The 19,229-nt window shown below is 44.5% G+C and overlaps 1 protein-coding gene across 2 annotated transcripts in view; it reads right to left on the bottom strand.

Annotated features, from left to right (window-relative positions):
• The window catches only part of GRIN2A (glutamate ionotropic receptor NMDA type subunit 2A), a 375,068-nt gene that overhangs the window by 69,335 nt on the left and 286,504 nt on the right, over window positions 1–19,229 (bottom strand). For both annotated transcript variants that reach the window (XR_012380451.1, XM_073899525.1), the window contains exons 6-10: window positions 17,580–17,785; window positions 12,018–12,186; window positions 11,753–11,906; window positions 6,771–6,896; window positions 2,956–3,185 (exon numbers count right to left, since the gene is read on the bottom strand). Coding sequence is in view for 1 of the 2 variants with exons in the window: in XM_073899525.1 (XP_073755626.1) it covers window positions 2,956–3,185; window positions 6,771–6,896; window positions 11,753–11,906; window positions 12,018–12,186; window positions 17,580–17,785 (885 nt within the window). In the remaining variant the exon portion in view is untranslated. The remainder of the gene's footprint in view (window positions 1–2,955; window positions 3,186–6,770; window positions 6,897–11,752; window positions 11,907–12,017; window positions 12,187–17,579; window positions 17,786–19,229) is intronic.

The raw sequence follows: 19,229 nt of genomic DNA, 5'->3' as shown, positions 1-19,229 counted from the left end.
ACTGTGGGCTTCAAAGGTGCTTTTCTCAGCAAGCACTAAGACTGCAAAATTCTTTAAAAGCATCCTGAACCTGAGTTGTTACACAGGTAATCGTGATTAAAAAAAAAAAAAAAGCCCACTGTGTACAGTAGTAAAATAAATTGATTCGGGTGCCTGGGTGGCTCAGTTGGTTGAGCAACTGCCTTCAGCTCGGGTCATGATCCTGGAGTCCTCAGATCGAGTCCCACATTAGGCTCCCCGCTGAGTGGGGAGTCTGCTTCTCCCTCTGACCCTCTTCCCTCTCGTGCTCTCTCTCTCTCTCTCATTCTCTCTCTCTCAAATAAATAAATAAAATCTTTAAAAAAAATAAAAAAATAAATTGATTCAATATAGATTTTTATTTTTGCAGACTTTCTTGGTGTATCTGCTATTAATCTTCTGGGAGCATTTTGCTTATTTACTCCAAGAATTTTGACATTTATCTAATTGTATCAAACATTTAATTAAAAGAGCTATCCACTAATGCTCTGAGCTTGGAAGCCGAGCTGTGTTCCATGAGGATGTGGTATCTGTTACTAGGTGTCTCTGAGTCAGAGAAGGTCAAATTATTAGTGGTTCTAATTAGTTTTCCCACAAGCGGTCATGTTATTTAAATCCAAAACTATGTGGCAAGTGATTGCTTTCTCCCCTTGCCTTTGGAAATAGCAACAAAAAGCAAAATGGGCTGCCCACTACTTTCTTGAAAAACCCTTCGCCGAGGACGGAGCCCCCACTGCTTCTGCGGGACCTCCAGCTGCTTCTGTATTTTGGCTCCCATGGTGTGATGGAGTCGGGTACCGGTGCTTTGTGGCCGGCGGGGTCTCCGGAGGCTACAAGGCACGTTCACAACGGCTCTCACCTCTCATGCTTGGTCCAACCTCTTCTCCCAAATGTATGGGGAGGAATGAGGGGGCGGGGCCAGATTCTGTGACTATAAAAGCACCACAAAGTCTCAGCTTCTGAGCAGAGTCTCACCTTCCACCTGATCCTGCGGGGAGCTCCGGAGAGTAAAGCGTACCCTGGGTTGGCCCCGCCTGGATGCAATGGGGCGGCTGGGGTTTTGGGCTCTCACACTCGTTAGTTCTTGGTTAGAGGTAACTGAAGGGACTGGGGGCACTCAAATCTCCAGGCCTTTACTGTTCCAGTACCCCAAGGTAATCACCCTGTGAAGATCCCTGGTAGGAGCCTCTGACAGCAAACGTGGGATGGGCACACAGCTGGAAAGGGGATGCCGGGAGAGCCAGACGGGGCTCCCACGGTGTCCTCCACACCACGCATCTCTCACTCAACACACACGTATGTCCTGAGCACCTCTGAAGTGCCAGCTAACTCTATCGTAAGCATCACCTTTAATCTCATCAGTCTTACCTCCTTTATAAACTGGCTCCTGCCTGGAATGTTCTTCCCCATTTACGTTTACTCACGTGTTGCCTGTTTCTTTCTACTAGAATTTAAGTTTCATGGGAGTATAAGCTCAGGCTCCGAAGTTCGTCATGGTGGCTGGAAGGCCTCTCCCAGGAGGTGATATTTTCCCTAAGGCCTGAAAGTCAAGGAAGAGCCAGCCACGGATAATGGGGAAGAACATTCGAGGCAGAGCACATAACCAGTGCAAGAGCACTGTGGTGGAAAGACGCTTGGGATACCGAAGGAACATGGTGGGGGGCCTCGTGAGCAAGAGGGAGGGAACACATGGGGGTGGGCCAGATGATCCAGGGCTCTGTTGCCATGGGAAGCAGACTGGCATTTACTTAAGCCACAGTGGGAAGCCATCAGAGAGAGGCCAACCCAGCCCCCGCCCCTCATCATCTCCCTGATGACAGGCTTTCTCTGTACCTCTTTCAAGCACAGCATATGGCACAGATAAGCGGTTAGGGCCTTTCATGGTTGATTTTCTATTCAGCACAGTTTGTTGATGAATGCCAAAAGAATATACGTAGACTTATGTCAGCAAGACATGCCGGTGCGATTTTATAAAGAGAGACGATTATCCACATACAAGAGACGGACAATCTTGGCCACGCAGCAATCCCCACACTGCTGAGCTTAGCAAGTCAGGGTTTGTTTGCTGAACCTAAGATTTCAATGGAAGGATGCACCCAGTTTACCTCTTTTCTTCCTCTGTGTGCCTTTCTGAATAGCCACTCACAGCCCACCCCCCACCCCTCGTGACATTCCAACGGAGAACGGAGACAGCAGGTGCGACCCCTGCCACCTTTCTGATATGGGAGGCGCAGCCCCACGAGGGAGGGCTGGGGATGTGCCTGAGTAAAAGGAGCCAATGTGAATGAAAAGCCTCTCTGTTCCTTTGGTGTCTCTTGAGGAGACTTCAGGTGAGTTGCGAATGCAGATGGTGGGGCTGCCTGACTACCCAGGGAAAAAGGAGCTGTCTTGTCTCCAGGAAGGCCTTAGAGACGACTTTTTTTCATGTCATGGATAAGAAATCCAAGGCATGGCGTCTATGAAAGGCTCGGCCAAGGCCAGAGAACGGGGAGGTGGCTACAGCCAAGAGCACCCCACTTCCTCCCAAGTTTCCCTTACCGAGGCTCGTAGATCTTCTTTACCATCACGTGCTCCCTTGAAGGGAGAACTCCAGCCTGGGCCCTCCCATGAGTCACAGAGCCTTGGGAAGCATCCCTGTCGTGATCCTATACATGTGAGAAGTGACCATTTGGGGAAGCAGTGCTTCCAAATGAGATCTGGAATCTTTTAGACCCTGGAGGGCTAAGCTTAAGGTTCTGTTTCTAAAATTCTTAGAAATATGCCGATTTAAGTTCAGAGAAAAAAAAAAACCAAACAAACAAAAAACAAAACCCCTCTGGCTTTGTGCTTTAGAGTCAGTTGATGGGTTTGGATGATAGGAGCCCGAATCGCACCCTTCTGAGGAGAGATCATTTAAGATCCACCCCTCAGGCGGTGAGGAAAGCAAGGTGACCTTACCTTTTTGTCACTGAGGCCGGTCACTTGGTCCACAAATTCCTCCTGGATCATGAAAGCAGCCAGGTTGGCTGTGTAGCTGGCCAGGAATATGACAGCGAAGAAGGCCCACACGGACACCATGATCTTGCTGGTGGTCCCTTTGGGGTTCTGCACGGGCACAGAGTTGTTGAACACCAGGCCCCAGAGTAGCCATATAGCTTTTCCAATCGTAAAAGAAGGCCCGTGGGGTGCTGTAAATAACAGAAGGGACTCTGTCAGCATTTTCTCCGAAGGGCTACGTGGCAGCCGCCTGCAGCCCCATCACTGGCCAGAAGATGGAATGGTCTCTCATGCTTGTGCCCCATCACTGCCCAGAACCCCGGCCACCACAGCTCCCTTTATCTTTAAACACGAGCATTCTTCCTGCGTTTCTGTCTGGCTGGATTCTTGCCACGTTTCTTAAGGGGAAATCAAAAATAAGCAAGAAAGGAGAAACAAATGGCCATGCAAAATGTGGGTTTGGATGAGAAGTCACGATAGGGCCGGTTGTAAATTTGGATTTGATTTCCATTTGAGGGGACCAATCTCCCTTAATAAACATAGCGAGCCTTACAAAACTGTGTGTGGGGGCGGCTTCGGTTCTCATCGGCTAATGTGCGGTATTCTAATCCGACTCTCCCTAGCACTTGCTCCTGCTCAAACTCAGATGTAAAGTGTGCACAGTAGAGGAACAAAACCAAATGAAAACCCTCTGCAAATGGAGACATCAAGGAGCAGAACGATAGAGCTTAATTCTTCCAGCACTTCACAGATGGAAGACATTTGGCTGCAGGTCATGGACCATGAGCTCTGGTATCCCAGCACTTTTCTCCCTCGGTGTAGCCTTGCAACAGCTAGTCCCTCTTAAGATTCTGAAATGTGCCTCGTAGCCATCTTAACTAAAGAGGCAGGGCAACATGGCACAACGTATTGGGGTGAGGAGTACACACACTGCGAAATGCAAGCGTTAGGGATTTCACGTCTGTTTTGCACAAGGGGAAAAAAATCAATGTATGCCCTCATTTCATGGGCAAGAGGTCTTCCTTTAACAGAAGGTTAATTTTTATGTCATTTAAGTAAATGAAGATGGGGAAAAATGATCTACTCAGACTTCAGTTGGCAATGCCAGCAGAGTGGGCAATAAATAAAGTGGCAGAAGTGAATCACTGATGGAAGGTATGAAGTTCTGGGCAGGGAGCCTGGGAGAGGCAAGCTTTCTACACTTTGGAGGCCAAACTGTGACTACAGCAATATTTATAATATCCCTCATACAGCACATTAAAGGGAAGGCAATTAATTCTGGTATGCTCAATCTCTCAAACTCTTCTCTCTTTGCCTAGTTTTATAATCTTCTGGGCTTATTCCCAAGATGTCAAGAACTCTTAGGAAAAAAAAAATAATTAGAGTCCATCCAGTTAACTTCATGAACTGCGTGATTTTATTAGGGATGCATGTTGACCAGGAGCAACAGCTGTTTGGGAATCAGAAATAGGTCCTTGCAGGGGTTCTGTCCAAGAATTTTGGGAATTCCTGATTCATGACTACTATTATTGAGCCGTGCGTAAAATCTTCCCCAGAAAGTGCAGTGAAATGTAACAGAAAGCCATACTGCACCAAGAGACAAGTCGCTGTTCTTTCTAGAGAGCTTCCACAGGCAGATGAGCAGGGAACGAGAAGCCTCGAGGTGATGGAAGGGCTGGGAGTTGGCGTGCTGGATTCCTCACTTTACTATAGTCTTCGAGGTGTGTGCTTCAGCCAAAGGAGGAATTACAGCATGTGACTGGCCTTTGGATCATCTCTGATCTTCCAGGCTATAGCCCTGATTTATTGCTTCTCTCCAGCCAAGTCCAAACCACCATAATCCTGGCTCTCAGAAAACGGACACCTTCCTCACTGGGCTCCCTCTGTCCATTGCTGCCTGCCCCTCCCCTTGTCCTGACAGAGTAGCCCCGGTGACCTTCCCACACCATACATGTTTCATCCTGCCTCTGCCCTTCATCTTGTATCACTGCCCACCTCCCTCACTCCCATCTTTTCTGTTTCATCAAGATCGATTCCCCAATAAGGCCTCTGCATTTGCTGTTCCCTCTGCGTGAAATGCTTTTCCCTCTGTTTTTTTCACATGACTTCTCATCCTTCAGGTCTCAGCTCAAATGTCATGTCTTCTGAAAGTTCTTCCCTGCTTGGCCATCTTATCTAAAGTAAGGACCCCCACCCCCTATCACTTCACTTTGGTTTCTTCCATTCCCCTTTTTCTTGAGATTTATTACCATCTGTGATTATTGATGTATGTGTTCACGTGTGGTCTTTGTAACCGAATTCTCAGCTCTCTGGGGGTCAGGAAATCTCTACCCGATTTACCATGTGATTCCCCTGTACTAGCACAGTGCCTGGCACACAGTACCCACTTGGTAAATACTCATCAGAGAAATGCATGAATTCACAAATAGCCCAAACTCTGATCCCACAAACATGAATACCGACTCCACTGAGGTATGATCACTCACAGAGAGCCTTCTCAGGCCCCACTCTGTTGGAAGCCCCGTATTGGTTAGTGACATTGCCCTCTCAGTGGAGGCTGACAATTCTCCCATTTAAACACAACATGATTATTCACGGCATTTTCACCGTATTGGGTTGATGGGAGATGGTTTATACATAATAATCACCACTCTTCAAAGGTGAGGAAGTGGGAGGATTTCAGTAAAACTAAGTTCCTAACAGATTCCCATGACCTACTGGCTATTTCCAATACTGAATCTTCCAAGTGAAAAGAGTATGTGGCAAATTCAAGTGCCTTTATTTTTGAATGGCTGTATGTTGAAGACCTGCTGTCTTCCATAAACTTAAGTCATGTTTCAGGAAGAGATTTGGTCCTAGCAGTGGCCCTTTGAAGCCATCCACTTAGACTCTGTTATGCATGGAGGAAAATGCACTCAAAAGTGATGTCATGTGTTTATGTCTGTAACATGAATGTTGGTTTGCATAGGAGCCTCTTCATAAGTTATAGCCAATGATTGTTGCCCAGTTCTAAATCTTTCTATCTACTGATGACAGCTTTATCAAGTACAATGCACTAAGGTCAGGTGCCATCAAGAGGAAAATGTAATTCTTCGGGGGAAAATACCACTTTATAATTATTTTTATTGTCAAATGAATGCAAGTGTGATTCAGTAATCCGGAGAATGTTCTTAAACTAGATTGTATAAAAGCCATTTTTCTTTGCGTAGACGGAAGGTGAGATTCACTGTGATTTTAACATTTCTTTTGACACAGATTTTAAAAGTTAATTGCCAGGAAAACTTCTTTAAATCTGCTCTCTTGACAAATTGTCAGTAGTTTCCACCTAACAGCTAGAGACTCCACGTGAGAAAATGATGAAGGGCGCCTGGGTGGCTCAGTCGTTAAGCGTCTGCCTTCGACTCAGGTCATGGTCCCAGGGTCCTGGGATCAAGACTGGCCTTAGGCTCCCTGCTTGGCGGGAAGCCTGCTTCTCCCTCTCCCACTCCCCCTGCTTGTGTTCCCTCTCTCACTGTGTCTCTCTCTGTCAAATAAATAAATAAAATATTTTAAAAAATAAAAAAAAAGATAAAATGATGAAAAGGTTTCACTTGGCTTTATCTTCTCAGCTCAGGCAAATAACCCACAACTGTATGGAATGACGGTACTGGTGACCCAGCTCCATTCTTATCACAGACTAGCGAGACAGTATAGGGTGATGCATTCTAAATGGGAAGCCCGTGTAGAAAGCAAATGAAACAGCGTCAACTTCGAGTTAGTGATGAGAGGGGTCTCACCTTTCCCTTTGGCTAAGTTTCTGTTGTATCCAACAGGACTGAAGTACTCGAAGACAAAAACAGCGATGGCAGACACAATGAGCAGCATCACAAACATCATCACCCAGACGGAGGCGCTGAACGGTTCTGTGGGTGAACAGGCCAGAGGAGTGGGACATGGTCAGTTGGCACATCCTCACAACCAGGACCAGCAGGAAGCCCAGAGGTCCACTTGCAGGCTCAACTGAGATACCCTCCCTGACGTGAATCTGATCATTCAAAAGAAGCTAGTCATTGTGGATTCATAAGTCTACACCATCCTTTGTTCTACAAAATACTTGAGGTATTTTATAAGGCTGCATATAATAGGATAAAAATAGAGAAGAGCATATGACATTTTCCAAATCAGGTCAAGGATAGCAAAAAAAAAAATTGGAGGAAGAATGCAAATAAAGAGGCCATTGGGTCCTATATGATTATTGCATCATCCAGGGAACCAAGGCTGGAGGAAGCAAGGGACTAGACCCAAATAGTCAATCCTAAGGCTTCTGCAGATCAACATGGGTTTTATTCTTAATTTCATTTTTATCCTTACATGCTGGAGGGACGATGGGCAGGGCATTCCAGAAGGAAAGTGAACATTACAACCTGTTAGAAAAGGATCATAAAATCATGGGGTTGACAGAAATATTGGAAGGTCATCATCTGCCCCCACTACCACCATGCTGCCCACCCTGCCCTCTGCTCTGGACAGATGAGATCTCTACAAGTTTAAAATCTTGTTGATGTTGGTAATGGGCTTAAATGCATTTGAAAAGTCATTTGAGGATATTACATTCACATGGTAGTTCAATGAAAAAGCATCACTTAAAAGAGTAGAGGCAATGAAGTAGTAGATGGATAGGTGGTTATTCCCCCCCCCACCCCGCCCACTGAAGTAGTTTACATCAGCTCATTTTCATATGGATGTCTCAGAAGGGCAGGCCAAGTCACAAGGTTCTAAATCTTAGAACACTCCAGAAAGTTAAGAGCATTTATATTCAGTCTGATTGAGGGAGCTGAATGGAGCCACTGTATCCATATATGACACAGATTTGCTAGAAAATCAACAGAGGCTAAAATTTTGAGAAATGAATCTATCTCCACCTGAATGCCTCACTGGGAAGAAACTGCCCTTGGATACCAATAAACTTATAATCCTTTGCCTCATAAGCAAACATTTTCTGAGGGTAAAATATAAGAAGCCCAATAACACCTCTTGAATAGTAGGCATTTTATTATTTTTAAATTGTTTTTCTGATGGAGCTAGTAATAATCATAAAGAACTAGGCTGGTCTCAAGCCACCTTATCATTAAAGTCTGTGACTACCTAACACAGCTAGAGGTCATCATAAATTCCAATTTAATGAGCTTACTACATAACAAGAAACTGGTATGTCCGAAGCTTTAACTACACTGGATAATTTAGAAACCGGAAGGAATGCTTTGCAATGCAGCTTTGACAGAGCAGATATGTTAAGCTTATCAGGTAACAACACAGCCTACTCACTTTGACTAACACAAGATAAGTTCAAACAAATCAATGAGATTGCAGCCATAACATATCTTCGCTGAAATTACCTTGGGTGATAACAATACTATGTCCCTGAAATCATTGCAATTTGGTAATGAAGTGTTTCCAAAAAGGAGAATGAAATGAATAATTAGGGGATTAAAAATAATGAATATTCAAGATAGGAATAAATAGTAAAATAATTCTCTAAGTCAGGTATGTTAATGGCATGGTGTATCTTACCAGAGGAGGATCACCGTGAGGGGTCAATGAGCATAGACATGGAAAGTGCTTGGTGGTGTGTGTTGCACACTATACACACAGTTAATTAAATGGAATAGTTGTTTGATTCCATGGTGAAAGCCAGAACCAGGGGTGGTGGTGGTGCGCTGTTCAGGGTCCTGAAAAAGGCATCCTGGTTTAAAACATGTGCATTTATTAATCTGCTAACTTCTTTTCTCTGCAGGTTGGGATAACATGATAAAAAATATGAGGGGGCATCCTTTCTGAATTCTTCATTCTCACGTCAGAATCTATAAGTGTGCAGTGGGCTTCATTTGGCAGCTGATGCATCCTAGTGGGGACACAAACTGTTCCAGAAATTAGGGGCAACCTGGATCAAGCAACTGATCCCAGATATCCCCCCACTTGGAAGTGACATCTGTCTCTTGATTTCTGAGCATGGCATGGGGATAAAATAATTCTGCTACAGTGTTCAGGTTTTAGTAAGTTAGGTACCTAGGAGTGCCCTGAAGGGTTGCTATTCTCACATACACCACCACCACCACAATGTAGAAAAGCATTGGAATAATGGTGAGGCACCATCTATAGTGTCTCAGGGGGGACCCGGAAATATTTTGGGTGACTCTGGATTACATCCTCTACTGGTTTAAAGCAGATACCACATTCATTCATGAAGGGACTTCAATCTAGGAGACTCTGGTCAGCATTTCTTTGGATCAAACAATCCAATCTGCTTGGAAAGTCTTTGGAAGTGACTGAATGGAAATATCCAAGAGATGCCACCTCTGTCCTTGAAGAGCCGCTGGTTACATTTTTACCCAGAAGCTCAGAGGCATTACCTGCAAGTGTTTCCAATGGGAGTTAATGGAGTTTGTGGAGAGAGGATAGAAAATAATGAAGAGCAATACAATCAGATTTTGAATGTTTGGGCTCTTCCAGATGACTGAGCCAGCGAATGGAAAAATGTAGCTTAGCATGGTTCATTATGACTTTCAAAACCTACAGATAATGACCGTAAATAAGGGGGTACACAATCCAATAGGGATGTAATTTAGTAACTAGAAAAAATATTAAGCCTACTGATGTCAAAACAGCTTTGAAAATAGTTTCCTCTGGCTACAATGTATTTTATTTTATTTTTAAAGATACAGTAGGAAGAGTAAGGGGGGAAAGGAGGCCTTAACTTCGCAAAAAAATACCTGACTTTTTATGGCAATGTTCTACAAATCCAGGTAAGATAAAAATCTAGGGGAAACTGGGTTCAGGCCAGATTCGATATCAGCGACCCATTTTTTTTATGAGCCAAGCTAGCTGATGGTATTTTTTCCCTCTCTGATTGAATTGGAAAAAAACTTCTCTCTAGCTCACTATGCAGATATGTCAACAACTTGTGAAAAGAAACAGATCTCTTGGGGCGCCTGGGTGGCTCAGTCAGCTGAGCGTCCGACTCTTGATTTTGGCTCAGGTCATGATCTCATGGTCGTGAGTTGGAGCCCCTCATCGGGCTCCACGCTAGACGTGGAGCCTGCTTGGGAATCTCTCTCTCCCTCTGCCCCTCCCCCTGCACATTCTCTCTCTCTCTCTCTCTCAAAAAAAAAAAAAAAGGAAAGGAAAAAGAAAAGAAAAGAAAAGAAAGAAACAGATCTCTTCCCATTCTTGCCCTGAACTCACTTCTTCCAACCTTTTCTTAACCTCCAGGGCCAAAGAGCCCTGTTAAGGGTCTGTTAGGGAGTGGGAAACCATGAAAAGGTGTGGTTCACACATGAGGATCCACCCAGTCATTGTTAAGATTCTGCATGTATTGTCAATATGAGTCGGCTGCATTTTTCATGGTGGTGTGAGGCTCCCTGATCGAGATATGGGTCCATTATCCATATCAAAGACACAAAGGGAACATAATGAGGTGTGTATCTGTCAAGAATGGAAGTGGGGAATGCATCATCAAATCCAGGGAGTGGTAAGGATTTCAACAGCTTAAATGGATTATCAAAAATGGAAATAGTAAATCCGTACGTCTCTGTGAGTGAGGGGGTATCCAAAATCCTGTTCGTCAATGTTTCACTCAAGAGAATAAAGCACACAGCTTCGCTGGATGCCACCACGATGTACCAATGAAGATGGTGGGGACACAAGACTACAGGCTGGGAGCCGGTGGCCACAAAATGGCTCTAGTCTGCAAGAGCGAGCTCTCTAATAGACAAAGGTTCTTGTGTGTGTGTGTGTCTGGAAACGTGTAAGAAATTTGGCTGACTTTGATCTGTGTCCCCTCTCTCTGCAGTTTTCTTTTGGTGTCAGTGTTTGCCTTAGCCTTCCCAAATCTGGGACAAGCCCATGGATATGGGGGCATCAAGGAGAAGGGAATTTGAGTCCCATGATCTTCAAGGTAGCCACTCGCAAAAACTGTTGATGATAACCAAACACTCTACCAAGACTTTCCTTTAAAGAAAAAATAAATAATGCTTGGCTCTGTCCCATGCAGTTTCTCCCTCTCTGGACAGGCATATATACGTACAGTGCTAAAGAAAACAGGATGATAGAAAGTAGAGCTCCACCTTGCTCTAAAAAAAAATGCTTTTATGTCAAAACATAAATTTATGGAATAGTTAAAAGGAGAGTAAGGAATTTTCTCCCTTACAAACCAGTCCACTTGAAGGATAGTCATATTTAAAATATGATTCCATTCATTTTCAATCAGTGTGTGCTCTTCAGACTACCTGTATTTTGTTTATCTGAGTGCTGGTATGAATCACCATGTGGTCATCATCATTTCACCCTCATATCCAGTAAATAAACGGCTGTCACACCAGGGAGGAATGGAGGATGGGATTGATGATGCTGAATAAAGGCTTAGAGGCTGATTTAAATTAACCGTGGACAGGCAGATTTATTTTTTAAAATGTTTTCCAGGCTCTGAGACCTATATGTGCTAACCTCCATTCTATACAATCAAGACCAGTCACAATCTGAATATGTGACTGTGTTTTCAGCAGATAGTTCTGAGTCAGAGATAAATGACAGATGTTAACTGGGGGTTGGGGGTGGGTTGGGGAGGGAATTGAGATCATTCAAACAGGACAGGCTTTGGAATGTGCTGATGTCATTACATGGAGCTCACCAAGGTCCTACCTGGTCCCATCCTTCGAGCAAACAAAACAAATACCTCTAATTCCCTGTTAGGAAAACAGTGGTGACCCTGACGTCCACATACCTAGAAAAGCAGAAGGCGAGACCGTGCCGTTGCTTCTCGAAACCATGACACTGATCCCTGTCTCCACAAAGGGCACGGAGAAGTCCACCACTTCTGAGCGCTCCTCATTGATGGTGAGTGAGCCGACTGCCATGACCGCCCGTTGGTAGACCACCTACATGCAAGGCAAAGGAGCACAGAACCTTTACTTGTCCTTCCCACCATCCCCCCGAGTGCCACAAGCGTGGAATCTTAGATGAGAGCCTGAGGGAGGAAGATAACTTACTTCACCGATCATCCCGTTCCATACGTTGTTGACTTTCTTGCCATGCTTCCCGTTAGTCACCAGGTAAAGGTCATAGGTGAACTTCACAGTGCGAGAAAGCTTCTTCAGGATATCGATGCAGAAACCCTTGCAGCATTTCTTAACATTCATGCCCTCATTGGTTGAATTGCTGTAGAAAAAAATCCCCAAGACCATAGCATATCAGCACTGGAAGATCTGTTCACAATTGTTACCTAAGACACTTCCACTGTTTTCCATGTGGGAAACGGAGGCTCAACATGAGGGAGTGGCTTTTTCAAGGACAGGCAGTAGTTAATGTCAGCAGAAGGACAAAGTGTTCTTAATTGTGACAGTAACCATGACAACGGCTAACTTTATTTATTTTTTTTATTGTTATGTTAATCACCATATATTACATCATTAGTTTTTGATGTAGTGTTCCATGATTCATTGTTTGTGGACAACGGCTAACTTTAATTGAGTGATTATTTGTACCGTGTACCACGCTTCATGGTAATTGTTGAAATAAATTCCATGGCATTTCTCTTAGTTAATAGTAACTGTTTCCGCATTATACGGATGAGAGTTACTACCTCTTATTTTTAAGTTTATGACACCTACAGCCTCTTTAGACCAGAGTTCAGGCATGTGATCTAAGCTGAATTATAAAAGCTTATCAGAAAATGGAAGAGAGATGGAAGACATGAAATTCTCAGCTGAAGGAGGGTTTTGGTTTTTCCTATCACTGGAGATAGAGGTTTGCAACCAAAGAGAAGAAAGAAGGGTGCCTTCCTTAGGAAAGGCAGTTTCCTTCCTGAGGAAAACGTGGCTGAGAACTGGAAGACCCGGGGTCCACCTTGTACCTGAGTCCATGAACTTAATGTGTCTTGATGGAGTCATCTGTCAAATGAGGGCTCTTTCATAACACTTTCCCTCCCTCCCTACATGGCAGGAAGTATAAAAAGCTGACACTATGAAATAGCAATGTCCTTGATCAAGAAAACGCCCTATTAAAATATAGAGGGTACTGGCATCTTAAAAGCTATCATCATCTACCAAGGTGACATAGGTTGATTTTTGCCAGCCACCTTGCTTTATTTACCTGGCCAAGTCATATTCAAAGGACATATAAAAATCAGAAATGCCTTTAAAAAGGAAAGAAAGAGCATCTTCCAAATTAATAGCTGTTACTTAGACAACTCATGTGGGAAGATCAAGACCTTTCTGGGCAACACAGCCAGTCCACCTTGTGATGGGGCATTTATTGAGCTCAACAACCTGAGTCATGCATGTCATGAGACATGCTCTGGATATCCCATTGCTGGCGCATCCACACACCAGACTGTTACCTAAGCACTACAGTGATGTTTATGGAAATCCAACATCACAATAAGAAAATACTTCCATTTCCATATCACAGAAAAAAAAAGTAGGTTACAAAGTGTTCCATATAGAACAGTCCTAGCTATATAAAAACAGATGAGCTTATGAAATATCTGGATGGAAAAACAATGAAATATGAAGCATAGCTATTTTTGAAGGGTGAAAATAACTTTTTCTCTTTTTCATATTTTTAGTTTTTTCCCCCCACAAATTAACTGCAGTGAATATATACCATACACATAATTAGATATACACACACACATCAAGCACCACTGATGTCTATCTATGCCCAGGAACATGGGTAGATCTAACAGTGTGACTTCAAGTAATAGCAGCAGGTTGCAAAATGCCATAAACATGATAGAAATGTGTCCTAAGTACATTAAATCAATGGCATGTCCAAATACGATTTCCTTCTCAGTATCTATCTGTGGCCCATTGTAAAACATGGCAAGAGCCAATTCTCTTTTTTTCCCTGGCCACCATGGGCCACGCATTGATGCCTCTTCTCCAGCTCTTCCCATATGCCTCTCCTTCGCTCTCTGCTCCCTCCCTTCTTTTATCACAGAGCCTTCCTTCCCCTGGTTAGGATTCCTGGGAGAGTCTGGATAGGAGTTACGAACGCCCCAGACTTAAGATTCAGGGTCACAGGAACACGGTGGTATTCTTTGGCCTCACTGAGAACCTCAGCCAGTTAATGAGTTAATTATCTCCCCTTGTCTACTAAAACTAGGTGTATGTCTAGATACAGGTATATGTCTAGATACAGTGGTCATTAATGCATTTTCACCCAACAAGCAACCACTGAGTACCTACTGTAAGACATGGAATTAAATCCTGGGGACATAAGATGAAAAGACACGCAGCAAATGCAACAGATGAATTTCTCATGGGGAAGATGGGAACACAGACCAGCTTGTAATTGAAAACTTCCATCGGTTCCAATCACAGCCCTTGTGTATGCATGGAGGGGGGTGTGACTTGACTACACAGACATCTGAGAAATGGCGCCCAATGCAATCTTTCCCCACACCCCACTATCACCCACAAGAAAGGGTGACCCATAAAAGCCAATGTGGGGAAAAAGATCCAATAAGGAGTCCAGTTCTTCAGCTCCCTAGTGGATAGGATCACAGCCATGGAGGTCAGACAGAGCCGCTGCAAGGTCCTGGGTATGTTCCTAATAACCAGGAAGATGCAGACAAGTCTCTCCACTAATGAGCCTCAGCTTGCTCCCTTGCAAATTGAGAAGGCTGGTGCTTACCTTGCAGGATAGTTGGGGAGATTAAATAAAGTATCTAAAGCACCTCTCACATAAATGCTTAAGAATACACTTCCTCTCTTCTCACCGACCATCTGACAGTTTGGGGGATTAATCGACAGTGTGGCCACTTTTCCTAACATATCAAGCCAGATCACCTTTCCTTGATTTTCTCTTCACGCCTTAACACCCAACTAACAGATGAAAAGACATGCTTGATTTCTCAGCTCATTTTCTGTTCCCTGTTTTTAGAATACTGATGTGTGTCCTAAAGACCCCACCATTCACCAGAAGTGAGAGACAAAGGGTTTTCCCTGGGAGAATATCACCAAGAAAAATATAACCATGTTACCTAACAGAATCCTTCTTAGAACGAATCAGCCTGCCTCAAAGAAATGCAATTGATCTGATCTGTGCTAATATTGGGATGAATGGGTCCCAGCGATTGCCTATGGCTTTCAAAAACTTTAATGTCGCCTAGGTGTGCAGTGAACTTGTCAGGTTGCCAGGTGGGAAAGGGAAGCTACAAGCCCGCCACCTCCCACAGGAACCAAAAATGTGAATTTGAACCTGTTAGTCTGTTTATAGTCTCCAGTGAAAAAGTCAATTCTTTTAAAGAAAGTAATTTATTGGGGGGAGGGGTTCATTTTCTCCATACAAATGTGGCTCAGGACTCGCTGACCTACTGTTGTCAGCTCCGAGCCTTCTGATTTTAAAGATTTAAGGGTCCTATTACTGACTGTGAAGCCCCAGAGGCTCTACTTGATTGGCCCTATCGAAACAAGGAAGGCACTCTTGTCATAAAGGAGGAGGCTCTACTAAGGTAAGAGTCTTCGCTTTGTGCCAACCGCCCTGCTTTCTTCATCTGACCAAGTGGTGCTCAAAGAACACCCACCCAAATCAAAATCTCTTTGGACAACTTACTCACATTTACCTCTTCCATCTCCCGCCCAGCTCATCACTCTCTAGCACACCCTGGGTTTCCTTCTGTTTCCCACACTTGCCAATCTCTTTCCTTCCTCAAGTTACCCTTGCCTCACACCGCCTTATTTATATTCCTTCACAAGGTTTATCATAATATGGAGCTGTCCTGGTCTTTTATTGGCTGAATTTTTTTTTTTTTAACTGTGTACACTCCCTATTGCAAGATCCCTGTCTTTTGTCTTCTCTGTTCCCTGATGTATCCTCCATGCCCCGCACTGTGCTTCACACATGAACTGTGCTTGCTTCATGTTTATTTACTGACTAATCTATTCAGAATTCCAACTCCAATGAGGCTCCTCATTGATAAAAAAAAAAAAAAGAATCTTCTCCAAACTACAAATGTGACTTCATAATACATTTTGCAATCATATTTTTAAAAAATGATCTTTATCCCAGGCACTGAGCTCTCGGGATTTGCATCTCATATAATGACTTATGTTGGAATTTGGGATGCGGAAGGACCGGTATCCATTCACTCATGTGTTAAGCATTATCAACGTTGGTGTGACCCATTTCATGCTTGTCACCGGGCATACAAAGACTAGTAAGCCACGTTTCCGATATTTAGGTGGCTCCCCCTCCAGGGGGAAAGGCAAACTATAAGCCATAAAAGCAGGTGATAGAGAGATCGAGGGGTATGCAGTGAATGTTTGAGTTCCTTCAAAGTCATGTGTTGAAACCTTAAACCCCAATATGATGGCGTTAGGAGGTGGGGCCTGTGGGAGGTCATGAGGTCAAAGGGTAAAGCCCTCATGAGTGGGATGAGTGCCCTTAGAACGAGACAGGAGAGCTTGCTTCCCTTCCATCTGCTCTCCACCACAGGATGATAGCAAGAGAAGACAGCTGTCTGCACACCAGACGCCCTGCCAGTGGGCTCCCAGCCCTCAGAACTGAGAAATAAGTGTCCCTTTTTTAAAGCCACGCCGTCTGTGGTGACTTGTCACAGTAGCCTGCACAGACTAAGGCACAGAGACATACCCAGAGTTCTGTGGAAAGGAGGGACAGTAAACCCAACTTGGGGAGGGACTTAAAGAACACGGGAGAATTAGCCAGATGAATGGAGGTGTTTGGAAAATACTGGCAAAGATACTCTACAGTATTTTTTAACTCTTCCTTTCATGAAAATCCCCATGAGGGTGTGTTTTTCTTTGTGTTTTTACTAGAAAGACTAGAATCAGGGCCTTGGACTTGGTCATGAAGCTTTAGGCTTCCCCATAGGGTGATAGGTTAGGGACAAAACTTCACCAGAAGCTCTCACAAAAATTGTCAGTTCTTCCTTTGGTCATTAATAAAAGAGGAAATGGCACAGCTGTGACACTGGCTTGCTGTTGGTGAGCAAGGAGACCACCAGAAGGCAGGGTCCACGCTGATCACATCACACAGCCATACGGAAAGTGCACCATGACCCCCAGCTGGAGAGAAGTTTCCAAAGTTTTTGAAGAGTTTGTATTTGGGATATATAAAAAAAGATGGAAGGGAGGAGATGTGCAGGATTGGAGGAGGGAGCAGTCAGAAAAATAAAATATATATTTTTAAGGTGAGACTGAGGGGGAGGGTTGATTGAGCACAGGGGTTAAGAATATGGTGGTGGAGTCAGATGGACGAGCGGCTTGAGTCCTAGCTTATCCATCTATGAGCTGAACGGTTCTGAGCGTGGTTCTGAATCTCCCCAGAACTCAGTTTAAATATCTAAAATGGGCAAAACCACTTACCTCCTATTGCTGTTGCTGGAATTAAATAAGTGTAAACCACCTGGCATAATTCCAGTTATTTATTTAAGTCTTAAAAATATCTAACATTATAGATTATCATCAAGTATTAGAACAGCCTATTTTATATTACACTTTATTAGGATATTTTGGATACTGTTGTTGATGATACATGCTATTTTTAAAGGATTGGGCGTATTCAAGCAACAGCATCCCTGGACTCACTTGATTTTGACGAACTTCCGACATGGCACGGTGTTCCTCACGCACGTCTCGGTCAGCGGGTCTATGTCTTCCACGATGACAAAGGGGGCCTCCTCCAGGGTGACGATGCTCAGATGGTTGTCATCCGGCTCACAGTCTGAAAAGGATTTGTACCTCGGCCACACGGCGTGCCTCAGGCTCAGCGTCTGGTTCTCCCACTTTCCCACCTGCATCAGAAAGACCAAGGTACACCTGTGTTTTCTTGCAGTGCCGACTTCTAGAAAGGCGAGTCCTTCCCCCATTCGAGGTCCAAGACAAGAACCCTACCCATCTTGAGGGCTTTTCTGCTACCTACCCCAACATATATAAAGCTTCTCTTTATATGCTAAGAAAAATAGGGATAAAGGGAAAGCAAAGTACTGGGCGGACCCCATGCCCTGGCCTCTCCCCCGCTAATTAATATGGCAGCGGTGCCCACACACTGAGACGGGTAGAGCTCCCCAGGTGATCCTAATGTTCCTCCAGAGTTCGGGACCACTGAGGTCTCGAGGGAAGCATGGACTTTTAGAATCAGAGAAGTCTAGGCTGGGATCCCCACCTCTGCCACTTACTAGCTACACAAACCTGGGCAAGCTCTGAACCACTGTGAATGTCTGTTTTCTCCTCTGTAAACAGCACAACTCCACCTACTTTACAAGGATGTTATGGCAATTAAATAATACAGTCTGTGAGCAGCATACAGCACCATGCCCAACACACAGTAGGGACTCCATACTTTCTAAGTGTAGGAGAGATGCAAGGAGAAGGAGAAATTTTTAAAAGATGCTTAAGGGAGGGCACCTGGGTGGCTCAGTCATTAAGCGTCTGCCTTCAGCTCAGGTCATGATCCCAGGGTCCTGGGATCGAGCCCCACATCGGGCTCCCTGCTCCGCGGGAAGCCTGCTTCTCCCTCTCCCACTCCCCCTGCTTGTGTTCCCTCTCTTGCTGTGTCTTTCCCTGTCAAAAAAATAAATAAAATCTTTTTTTAAAAAAAGCAAAAGATACTAAGGGAAAGAGTGTGCAAAGAGAAAAATGACGTGAAAGAGCAGAAAGGCAGGAGGATTGACGGGAGAGTCAACACAAGGAGGACACGCACAAGAGGAAATCAGGAGCATCATTTCCAGCTCAGATCATGGTTCTATTTAAGTTGCAAATTAAGGTGAACTGTTATTAATCCGGTCCGGAGCAGAGACTTTCAGTGCTTAGCGTGCACCAAGGCCTGTCAAAATAGAATCGATCTGTTCCCTCCGAGCAGCAGTCCGCATGTTAGCGAAATCAAATTGAAGGCTGTATGTTTTGAACCTTAATTTTATTTGACAGCTTATTGGCACTATTCATATACACCCCGGAAGAAAGCTGCTCCCAGCATCGTGCTTCCTCCTTCCTCCCGCTCCCCTGTGCAATTGCTTGACACCACAGGTCAGTGCTTTATTTGTAATGCCAACCTCAAGGAAGCACCTCGTCTGAAAAGCTAAGTGCCGAGTCCAGGCTGGTCTGTGTTGACGTGACCCACTCACCTCCCCTCCTGTAATGTGAGTGTTGCCAAAAATGAATTTCAGGCCCGTAAAGAGAATTCAGACATGCTGGACACCCAGAGGGGTGACGGGGTGGCAGGAGAAAAGGCAGACAGTG

This window comes from Callorhinus ursinus, unplaced genomic scaffold, assembly GCF_003265705.2.
Source record: "Callorhinus ursinus isolate GAN/ISIS: 27379988/994484 unplaced genomic scaffold, GSC_fseal_2.0 scaffold13, whole genome shotgun sequence".
Classification (NCBI taxonomy): Eukaryota; Metazoa; Chordata; class Mammalia; order Carnivora; family Otariidae; genus Callorhinus; species Callorhinus ursinus.
This window is presented reverse-complemented; position numbering and strand designations above follow the sequence as displayed.